This window comes from Mirounga angustirostris, unplaced genomic scaffold (assembly GCF_029215605.1).
Source record: "Mirounga angustirostris isolate CCGP_5_RB_7025 unplaced genomic scaffold, mMirAng1.0.hap1 SCAF_13, whole genome shotgun sequence".
NCBI lineage: Eukaryota > Metazoa > Chordata > Mammalia > Carnivora > Phocidae > Mirounga > Mirounga angustirostris.
Genome location: NW_026991721.1, coordinates 8475670 through 8487966, shown reverse-complemented (window position 1 = coordinate 8487966; position 12297 = coordinate 8475670). Strand labels below are relative to the sequence as shown.

General features: G+C 40.7%; 1 protein-coding gene across 1 annotated transcript in view; it reads right to left on the bottom strand.

Moving 5' to 3' along the window:
• ATL3 (atlastin GTPase 3) overlaps positions 1-12297 on the bottom strand; it is a 57703-nt gene that overhangs the window by 40399 nt on the left and 5007 nt on the right. Inside the window, exons 2-3 of the mRNA XM_045893444.3 lie at positions 2946-3160; positions 2663-2806 (exon numbers count right to left, since the gene is read on the bottom strand). Coding sequence (XP_045749400.1) covers positions 2663-2806; positions 2946-3160 — 359 coding nt within the window. The remainder of the gene's footprint in view (positions 1-2662; positions 2807-2945; positions 3161-12297) is intronic.

The window sequence follows — 12297 nt, the reverse complement described above, 5'->3', positions numbered from 1 at the left end:
AAGAAAAATTTGAAGAAATAATGGCCAAAAAATGTACAAATTTGATAAAAATTATGAACTTGCAAATTCAAGAGGCTCAACAAAATCCAAACACAAGAAACATGAAGAGAACTACACTTAGGTACATCATAATCAAACTGCTCAAAAAACAAAAAAATGCTAAACTGTTAAAAGCAACCAGAAAAAAAAAAAAAAAACCACATGTGAAACACACCACAAGAACAAAGATAAGGATAAAAGATTTGTCATCAGAAACAACCAGGAAAAAGGCAAAGAACTGACATCTTAAAGCACAGAAAGAAAAAATTGCCAGCCTAGAATTCCATATCCAGCATATTTTCCCAAAAAAGGCAAAATGAACACTTTGCAGATATATGAAAACTAAAAGAAGTCAGCACCAGCAGAATAGCACTACAAGAAATATTAAAGGAAGTCCTTTAGGCAGAAGGAAAAATGGACACAAAAATAGAAATATGGACACCCAAAAATGAAGAGCACAGTTAATGATAACTACATGGGTAAATATATGGCTTCTTTCCTTTTTTTCAAAGATTTTATTCATTATTTGAGAGAGAGAGAGACAGAGAGAGTGTGAGCATGATGGGGCAGGGGGCAGAGGGAGAAGCAGACTCTGCTGAGCAGGGGCCCAACATGGGCCTCAATCCCAGGACTCTGGGATCATGACTAGAGCCGAAGGCAGATGCTTAACTGACTGAGCCACCCAGGCATCCCTGGCTTCTTTCTTATTATTTAAATATCTTTAAAAGATAATTGAATGTTTTAACAGACTGTTTAAACAAAAAAATAAATACAGGGGCACCTGGGTGGCTCAGATGGTTAAGCATCTGCCTTCGGCTCAGGTCATGATCCCAGGATCCTGGGATCGAGTGCCGCATCGGGCTCCCTGCTCTGCGGGAAGCCTGCTTCTCCCTCTCCCACTCTCCCTGCTTATGTTCCCTCTCTTGCTGTGTCTCTCTCTGTCAAATAAATAAAATCTTTAAAAATAAATAAATACAACGTTATTATTTATATATATTTATATATTTATTTATATATATTATTATATATATTATATCACATATATAATATATATATATTATATCACATATATACAATATACATATATTATATATATGTGACAATAGCCCAAAAGTTAGGAGGGGAGAAATGGAATGTCAATTATATCTCAATAAAGCTGTTAAAAAATTAAAGGCAGACCCTCCAAAGAAAAAGTTTATAATGTAATATTTCAATGTTACAACTTCTTATTCTCCTAGATTCTCTTTCTTTAAAAAATATGTGATAACCTCTTCATTTTGCTACATATTTTTTATATGTGCATCTATGCATTAAAAAAAAATTAGAGGGGCACCTGAGCGGCTCAGTCAGTTAAGCGTCTGCCTTCAGCTCAGGTCATGATCCCAGGGTCCTGGGATCAAGCCCCACATCGGGCTCCCTGTTCAGTGGGGAACCTGCTTCTGCCTCTCCCTCTGCTGCTCTCCCTGCTTGTGCTTTCTCTCATTCTCTCTCCTGCTCTCTGTCAAATAAATAAATAAAATCCCCCCCCCCAAAATTAGAGGGTTTTCCAATATACCTTTCTCCTGGAATCTCACTAAAAGAGAAAGAGAAATAAAATTGTAAAAGAATTAATGAGGAAATTTATAAGGAAAAAGAATAAAAGATGTGGAAACGGCAATCAAGACTTGTGCATCAACTCTCCAGCTCCCAAAAATATCGAATGGCACAGCATTTAGGAAGAGGTTGAAACCGACCAATCTGAAGGGGCGATTTGAAACCTTAAGCCCTAGAAAGACTCAAGAATGAGAGGCACCAACAGCTGTGAAAGCATGCTTTAGGATGGAACTAAAAACAGAAGGAATGGGTTAAAATATGTTTAAGAAACAGTGATAACCCCAAATCCTCTCTGCCACTTTGAGAAGACACATGACTCACCTTTGACCAAAAAATGTAGGGGAGGCTGTAGGACTGTAGCTTACTAGCCACAGAAGAGATGGGGTAAGAGGTCTACTGATGGCTGCCCCGGGGGCAGGCGGAGGACGCTCACCTTCTGCATGTGAGACGCCCTAGTATCCTGTATCTGCTCAGCTCCCAGAAGAGTGGCAGCCAGGTCTATGTCACCCTCACAGGAGTAAAGAAAGTAAAGAACAGAAGTAACGTCTGAAACAGTTGAGATCATTAACCCCCGGGGAAGTGAAAACAAGCAGAGGGAAGAACAGGGCACTTGATAGCTACTTTTTGGTTTTGATAGCTATTTTTTGTTAGAAACCTTGTATTACTGGGGTGCCTGGGTGGCTCAGTCGGTTAAGCATCTGCCTTCGCTCAGGTCAAGATCCCAGGGTCCTGGGATGGAGCTCCACGTGGGGTTCCCTGCTCAGCGGGAAGCCTGCTTCTCCCTCTGCTCCTCCCCCTGCTCATGCGTTCTTTTTCTCTCTCAAATAAAATCTTTTTAAAATTTTTTTTAAAAATTAAATTAAAAAAAGAAATTTTATTATTTGACCATTTAAATGATACTTGTGTTATTTTTAAACCATGCACTTACATCATTTTGATAAAAATTATTTTTAATTGAATTATCAGAATACACATTAAAGTTCTCGTTCTGTTGTTGTTTTTGTTAATTTACAAGTCTTTTCTTCCTTACCTTCTTCCCACCTGGCTTCTCCACAGTGAAAACTTCACTCCAGATCTGAATCCCCGTTGTTTCTGGGTCAGAGCCCCCTCTCCATGAAAACCCTGTTAACGGTTCTTCTGAGTCACCCAACCAATTTGAATGGCCACCTTCCTTCTATAGGAAAAATAAGAAATTTCCATTAAATCTTAAATTTTGAGTAATTTTACCTATCAAGGATAATCCACAAGCTTATTTTGCTCTTTTGGACACACAAGTCTCATTTCCAATCTGAAATGAAATAATTCAAGCTTACCTGGAAATATAAGTATCGTAGCATGAAGTCCAGGAAGAAGGACTTGCCCTTTCGGAAGGCACCAGCCACCGACACCACCACCACATCAAGGTCTCGGATGTGGTCCTGCAAGAGAATGCTGGCCAAGGCTTTCTCTTCTAACTCAAAGGAATGCTGGTCTTTCTGAACCAAAACAACCTGCACTGGGCCAGGCTTTCCACTCTCCATGGCATCACCTAGATTGTTGCAGAGGAAAAAAAAAATTTGTTTCAAATCTTTTTTAAATTTGTATTTTTGAACATGGGAAAAGCAAAAACTTCTTAAATGGTACAAAAACACTAACCATAAAAGAAAAAATGACAAATTAGAATCCATTAAAATAAGAGTTTTTGTTTATTAAAAGACATTATTAATGGAGGGATGGGGTAACTGGGTGATAGACATTAAGGAGGGCATGTGATGTAATGAGCACTGGGTGTTATGTAAGATTGATGAATCACTGACCTCTACCTCTGAAACTAATAATACATTATATGTTAATTAATTGAATTTAAATTTTAAAAGACACTATCAAAAGAAAGTAAAATGAAAGCCACAGACCAGGAAAAAATATTCACAATACCTATATCCAAAAGACTCACACCCAGAATCAATATGGAAATCCATACGGAAAGGACAAATATTCAAATTTTTAAAATAGTAATAAGCAAAAGGCACTTCATTAAAAAAAGGATACCCAAATGGTCAATTATCCTATGAAGAGGTGCTTCCATACCATTACTTACCAAAGAAATAGAAATAAAACCATATTGAGATACCACTACCTGTCCCATGAGAATGGGGCTAAAATTGAAATGACTGACAATATCAACTGTGAGAGAAGTTGTGGTACAGCTGGAATTGTCACACATTCTAATGGGAATATAACCACTTTGGAAAACTGCTTGGCAGTAGCTACTAAAACTAAACATACCTATAACCTAGCAATTCTACTCTTAGGTATATAACTTAGAGAAATAAGTGCTTATGCCCACCGAAAGACATAAATACAAGAATGTTCACATAGGGATGCCTGCGTGGGTCAGTCGGTTAAGCAGCTATCTTCAGCTCAGGTCATGATGATCTCAGGGTCCTGGGATGGAGTCCTACATGGGGCTTCCCTGCTCAGCGGGGAGTCTGCCTCTCCCTCTGCTCCTCCTCCCTGCTCATGCTCTTTCTCTCAAATAAATAAAGATGAGCAGAGAGCCCGAGGCTAGGCTCTATCCCAAGACCCTGAGATCATGACCTGAACCAAAGGGAGACACTTAACCAACTGAGCGACTCAGACGCCCCAATAAATAAAATCTTAAAAAAAAAAAAAGGTTCCCATCAACTTTATTCAAAAAAGCCCAAACTAGAAACAATCCAAATGTCTATCAGCAGTAGAAAGGGTGCCTGCCACTGCTAAGCCTTTTACATACATTTTGTTTAATCCTCAGAACAACCCCATGTGGTAAATAATACTGCCTCATTTTTAAAAATAAGGAAACTAGGGCTTACAAAAGTTAAACATCTTGTCCAACTGGTTCTGGAGAAAAGCTTGAAAAGATCTTTAGGTGGCTAGGACTTGCAGATCATTCTTAATAACCCAGGCAACACATTAGGGGCAATTAATTCTTTAGCTCAAAATTAAGCACTAACTAGTAGTTTCCCTACCAGAGTTGAAAGCAGAAAGATATCAATTCTTTGAAATTCACAGAACCACTCAGTAGCTATGGATTTATGGAAAGTTTATGAAAAACTACCAGTGTAGCCTAGTAAAGCCTAGAAGCAAAGCACTATTTCCCTAAGTGTATGCACCACTGGTATTAAAGATGTTTTCATGTATTAAAAGGACATTTATTTTAATAATTATGTATTTTAATGTATACAAGGAAACAAAACCATGTTTTAATGGATTGTTACTCGGAAGGATGCTAAGTTTAAAAGGTGAATCAAATCAGAGTAAATTGAAAAACAAATCCTAAGCAAAGCACAGTAAGGTAAGCAGATATGGCAAAAATCACCAAATTACTTTTGTCTGGGAAACACTTGAAGGCTCCATGATCACAGTAGACAAAAGTCAACAAAACAGCTTGACTGCCAGACTCTACCCATTAAGCTATGGGAACTGCTGCTCACTTTTTATATCAGAAAGCAACAAAGGGTTCTTGCCACTTTTATCTTTTTATCAAACTAGTGGAAAACAAGTTATAAATATACATTAACTGTCATGGTATCATTGTAATAAATGTATATTACTATTTTTCTTTCCCATTACTGCCCGGATAAAAAGGAAATATTTCTGTGAATAATCTCTTACAGTTCTTTATTGCCACAAAAGCAGGTGAATCCAGGACCTAAAGACCTTCAATCTTTCATATAAAAGAACAAACGATCTTATGGATAAGCCACAGGGTCAAGTATGTGCAAGACTCGGAGCAATTCCAAAGTCCCTGAAATGGCTGGTTGCTCCCCCAATATTCATTTTCCCCTCCTGCTATGGCAACTGATTTTTAGCTGGGCATAAAAACTGCCCCAAAGAAACCCAATTTCAACCCAACCTTGTAGCAGGGGTATCACTGTGTGACTAAGTTCTGACTCTGGAAATGATATAGCAACTTCTGGGGCACGCATTTTTCCCTTTCCTGCTAGCGGAATGTATTCACAGGAGGGAGTCACCCTGTACCAGGCACATGAGGGCAACACCCCAGAAATAGTGGAGCAACAAGAGGTAGGGCCTAGGACTTCATGTAGCAGAATTGCCCTGCTGGCTCACTTTTATGTGAAATAAATAAATAAATGTCTACCTTGTTTAGGTAACTAATTTGAAGGTTCTATCAGGTATGGCCAAACCCAGTAAGCAGTACAACAGTCCCCTAGGACTTCAAAATTAAGTTCATGATACTGGCTCTTTCCATTTCATCTATTAAACCATTAAACTTTACTGAGCAAGTGAATGTACTGACACACAGCAGGCACACAATAAACAATCGTAAAAAGAATGAATCAGGGCGCCTGGGTGGCTCAGTTGGTGGAGCGACTGCCTTCGGCTCAGGTCATGATCCTGGAGTCCCTGGATCGAGTCCCGCATCGGGCTCCCTGCTCGGCAGGGAGTCTGCTTCTCCCTCTCCCGCTCCCCCCTCTCATGTGCTCTCTCTCATTCTCTCTCACACAAATAAATAAATAAAATCTTTAAAAAAAAAAAAAAAAAGAATCAATCATATGTATTGTAACATTGAAGGCCACAACCTTGAGGATGCAGGTGGTTTTGCCAGAGCAACAGGCACAGAAGATAAGGTTACCTGGGCTACTGACAAGGTGGAATAATCCAATGACAAGAATGTATGCAGTTGTGCACAACGAACTGTACTTCAAGAGAAGATGAAGACCAGTGAGGGCAGTTGGGGGGAAAAAGGTGCTAAGGCCCTTCACTCACCTATTCCTCTCTTTCTGCCTACAGTACAGTGAAAAGGAAGAGAGAACCAGGCTACGTTTAGTTGGAGGAGCTGGGGTGATCCTGCATTTCTCTTCAAACAGTTTATTGGGCACACTGGATTTAAAAAGATCTTGTTCCTTTGGTTTCCGTCCACTTAAGGGAAAAATCATTGTGAACTGCACACATCACCAGTAATTCAATTTAAACAAAGAGTTGCTCACTTTTCACCATATCATCTTTCTCTCTCATTTCCTAAGACAAGACAGTATCTTTTTTCCTAAAAGATATATTATTTTGAGAGAGCCAGCGAGCAGGGGGAGGGGCAGAGGAGAGGGAGAGAATCTCCAGCAGACACCGCACTGAGCATGGAGCCTGATGCAAGGCTCAATCTCACCACCCTGAGATCCTGACAGGAGCCAAATCCAAGAATTGGACACTCAACTGACTGAGCCAGCCAGCTGCCCCCAGACGGTATCACTAATCTTCCAAGCAAAAACTTTATTTCTACTCACCCCTTTCCAGATGTCATATAATTGCCCTTTGCTCTTTAAAAAAATTGCTAAAAGGGGCGCCTGGCTGGCACAGTTGGAAGAGTATGCAACTCCTGACCTTGAGGTCATGAGTTCGAGCTCCACATGGGGTATAGAAATTACTTAAATAAATAAAACAAAAAAAAATTAATAAAAAATAAATGTCCTTTGCTGATTTATCCCCATATCTCAGGTTCCCCAATCCCTTAATCAAAACCTCAGGACCTTCTCCCTTAGGCCTTACCACCTCCCAATCTTTCTCGCCTGTTAGGTACCATCCCCAAGGGTTGCTTTAATGATGCGACCTCATCCTTTAGGGCTGACCCCCTTCATTATAGTACATAAATACATCACAACAGCAACTACTTAAGGGCTAGCAAAAACACTTTATGGATCAAGGGCTCAAAGCTAAATCTCCATCCTCTAAGTCAAAGCCTTTCACCATTCTCCCCACTGCCTTGGTTCCTCTTCTTCCTTATGCCCCTTATCCTCTCAGGAAGATTTACTTTCACTGGTCTTTCTACTGAAGAAACTTAGGATTCAGGTCCTGTCCTGCCTTGATTCCAAAATTTCAAATGTACAACCTATTCAGCCACTTGTTCCCATGGCCTGAAATGCATATTCCCTGCCCCCCAACTCCAGGCAAACACTGACCCTTCAACACCCACCTTACCCTCCCTCTGTCCCCATCCTCTGCCTATCACTTTACATGGTATACTAAAAAGAAAGCAGGTTCTGGAATCAAGATACAGCAGGGCTTGAATGCTTACTTCCTCCCCTCTAAAATGTAAGCTCCATGAGGGCAAGAATATTTTTTTTAAGATTTTATTTATTTATTTGACAGAGAAAGAGACAGCGAGAGAGGGAACACAAGCAGGGGGAGTGGGAGAGGGAGAAGCAGGCTTCCCGCTGAGCAGGGAGCCTGATGCGGGACTCGATCCCAGGACCCTGGGATCATGACCTGAGCCAAAGGCAGATGCCCAATGACTGAGCCACCCAGGTGCCCCCATGAGGGCAAGAATTTTTGTCTCTTCTGTTCAATGCTATATCCCCCAAGATCCCAGAACACTGCCCACACATATTAGATATCCAATAAATATTTGTGGGATAACTGAATAAACTTCACCACTTAGTCTCTATGTGACTATGGCTAAATCCTAACCACTTGCAGTTTCATTTGGAAATTGAATACTCCTCTCAAAGCCCAGAGTCTAACACATATTAGGAACTCAATAAAGTGGTTCCACTTTCCTATTTCCACTAAAACCTCATACATACTCTATTATCCCACCCATTATAATATTATCATTTGTAATCATGATTTACCACCCAACTGGGAACTTCTGGGGAGTAGGGAAACTATCACGTTCAGCCCCAGTATCTAAAAGAAGAATAAAGATAAACTCAAAATGGATGAAAGACCTCAATGTGAGACAGGAATCCATCAAAATCCTAGAGGAGAACATAGCCAGTAACCTTTTTGACATTGGCCACAGTAACTTCTTTCAAGACATGTCTCCAAAGGCAAGGGAAACAAAAGCAAAAATGAACTTTTGGGACTTCATCAAGATAAAAACCTTCTGCACAGCAAAGGAAACAGTCAACAAAACTAAGAGGCAGCCCATGGAATGGGAGAAGATATCTGCATATGACATTACAGATAAAGGGCGATATCCAAGATCTACAAAAAAACTTCTCAAACTCAACATTCAAAACACAAATAATCAAGTCAAAAAATGTGGCAGAAGACATGAACAGACACCTCTCCAAAGAAGACGTAAAAATGGCTAAAGACACATGAAAAAATGCTCAACATCACTAGCCATCAGGGAAATACAAATCAAAACCACAATGGGATACCAACTTACACCAGTTAGAACGGCAAAAATTGACAAAACAGGAAACAACAAATGTTGGAGAGGATGTGGAGAAAAGGGAACCCTCCTACACTGTTGATGGGAATGCAAGCTGCTACAGCCACTCTGGAAAACAGTATGGAGGTTCCTCAAGATGTTAAAAATAGAGCTACCCTACGATCCAGCAATTGCACTAGGTATTTACCCCAAAGATACAGATGTAGTGAAAAGAAGGGTCACATGAACCCCAATGTTCATAGCAACAATGTCCACAATAGCCAAAGTGTGGAAGGAGCCGAGATGCCTTTCAACAGATGAATGAATAAAGAAGATGTGGTACATATATACAATGGAATATCATTCAGCCATCAGAAAGGATGACTACCCACCATTTGCATCGACATGGATGGAACTGGAAGGGATTATGCTAAGTGAAGTAAGTCAAGCGGAGAAAGACAATTATCACATGGTTTCACTCATATGTGGAACATAAGCAATAGCACGGAGGACCATAGGGGGAGGGAGGGAAATCTGAAGGGGGAGAAATCAGAGAGGGAGGCAAACCATGAGAGACTATGGACCCCGGGAAACAAACTGAGGGTTTCAGAGTGGAGGGGGATGGGGGGAGGGGGTAACAGGGTGATGGGTACCAAGGAGGGCACGTGCTGTGATGAGCACTGGGTGTTATACGTAACTAAAGAATCATTGAACATTACATCAAGAACTAATGATGTACTTACACAGTGGCTACCTGAACATAAAATTAAATAAAAGAATAACAGTTTCCTAGTATTGTGAACACTAAACCCAGTAATACTTGTCAAGCACCTCAATAAAAACCAGTTTCTTCCCTTCCCACTTGCAGTCTCCTTTCTCGGCCAAACTCCTTGAAGGTATGTCTTCATCCACTTACCTACCCATTCCCTTCTCATTGCCTTGCAACCTGACTTTCCTCTCAATCTTCTTATTGAAATTATTCACTAGTTTATCAATGACCTCTCTTGCCAAATCCAGTGGCCCTTTCTTGATTCTCATTCAACCCTCTCTGTAGGACAAAACACAACTGCCACCTGCTTCTAGAACTCCTGAAAACCTTTGGTCTCAGTGACAGTGCCCATTCCTAGCTCCCTCCCAGCCTCTTCACCACCTCCTTTCACTACTTCTTTTTCTCTTCAGCCTCCTGTGAGCTCCACCAGCGCTCTGCTTCAGTCTTGCAGTTCTCTCACTCCCTCAATGGGCTCTTTATTATTATAATTTCGCTATACCCTCTTTCGGTGATGCAACATCATTAATTTCTAACCTGCATTCACGTCCAAACATACAACTGCCTCAGGGTCAGATGCACCTGGATATTCCACCATCACCTCCTTCTCAGGAGTAATATGTAGAAATACATGGGTGTAAGAGTCAAGAGACGAGTTCCTGTTCCAGTTCTACCACTAACAGCTTGTGGGATTCTGGGCATGTCTAGTCTTCGGTCCCAAGAGTGAAATGAGTCAAGATTTAACTTCTAGAAACCCTCCAGTACTAACACTTTCTATGTCTACTTGTGGTAGCATCACAATGAATCCTCTCAGTTACTCCACTTCTCTCAAATCTCCACCTCTCAGCCTCCACATCTTCCCTGACTCTATCTCCCTATATACTATATACCTCCAAGTCCAATCATTTCCTCCTCCTTTTTTTTAGATTTGAAAGAGAGAATAAGCGAGCACGGGGGTAGAGGGGCAGAGGGAGAGGGAGACAGGATCTTAAGCAGACCGTGCACTGAGTGTGGAGCCTGACTCGGGGCTCCATCCCATGATCCTGAGACCACAACCCGAGCTGAAACCAAGAGCTGGACGCTTAACCAACTGCACCACCCAAGCACCCCTCATTTCCTCCTTCTATGACTTAAGCTTGTTTTGGCAAAAGTTGTTACTCTCTAGTGAGGCAGAATGTACAGGAGAAAGGCCTTCCCGAACACTCAGGGCCCAGCTGTACAATGACTGTACAACCATATGAGTAAATCATTTTACCTCTCTGGGTCTGTTTCCTCCACAAAACCAGGCAGTTAGGTAAAGCTGTTTTCTAGCTCTAAGATTCAATGACTCTTTAACAACTGAAAATTTCCTGGATGTCTAAATTGGCCAAACTGGCTAGGTAACCTATGCATCCCTTGGCTTAATTTAAATTTTATAGGCCTGGCTAAAGAACAGATCAAAATTTATAATGATAAAAACATTAAAGCAACTTGCTCAGTAAGGACTCACACAAAAGCTTTTGAGGTTTGGGGTTTTGTTTTGAGGGTTTTAGGGGGGAGGGAGGAGGGGTTTCTCTTAATTGCACTGAAATTACTTCCATTTCTCAGGAATCTTAACTCTGGAGATCTAACCTCCAGGAATGGTATTAAAAAAACTTAGGTGACAACCTGACATGCTTCTCCCTTTAGTGAAGCAATTATTTCCCAAGATCTAGATATCCACTCTGAGACAACAGTAATGCTCACTTATATGAACAGTTAGTGCTTATTTAGATGAACAGTTAATGCTGTACTATGTTCATTTATATGAATAACAGATGAGATATTTTGGTACACAAAGATATGGCCTGACGATAGTTACATCTGTCATCCATATCCACATAAGTGAACTTAAAATCTTTGTTTTTAAAAATGATGAGTAGAACACTGTATCATAATTCCAATTCTGATTATTGCTGTAAATAGCATATGGTAATACTGAATCAGCCTTCATTTCAGTTATGTAGGAAGTGCTGAAAATACTTAGATAATTAAAAAGCCTTTCAGGGGCGCCTGGGTGGCTCAGTCGTTAAGCGTCTGCCTTCGGCTCAGGTCATGATCCCAGGGTCCTGGGATCGAGCCCCGCATCGGGCTCCCTGCTCCGCGGGAAGCCTGCTTCTCCCTCTCCCACTCCCCCTGCTTGTGTTCCCTCTCTCGCTGTGTCTCTCTCTGTCAAATAAATAAAATCTTTAAAAAAAAAAAAAAAAAACTTAAAAAAAAAAGCCTTTCAACAGTTTATGTGGAAGCTACAACCTTTTTTCTAATTACTTTTATTTTTTTAAAGATTTTATTTATTTATTTGAGAGAGAGCATGAGTGGGGGGGGGGGGACAGAGGGAAAGGGAGAAGCAGACTCCCCACCAAGCAGAGAGCCCAACTCGGGACTCATCCCAACACCCAACCAACTGAGCCACCCAGGAGCCCCTCTAATTACTTTTAAAGTACTGATTAGCCTTTACTTTTGGCACAATACACCTTAACCCAGACTAACCAATAGGTTTAAATATGCCTGCTCAGATAATCTCTGTAATAACTGCATTCAATAGACTGGCTCTGCACTAAAATGACAAAAACAGACAACCCAAGTAGAAAGACATTGAGACTAACAGGTGAAACTAATTATCATAGGGAAAACTAGAGATCTGAACAAATTACAGCATTAACTCTCTTAGAATGACCTAACTCTGAATTTTTGTCTTAATTTCTTTGAGAGAGGAAACGCACAAGCAGGAGGGGTAGAGGGAGAGGAA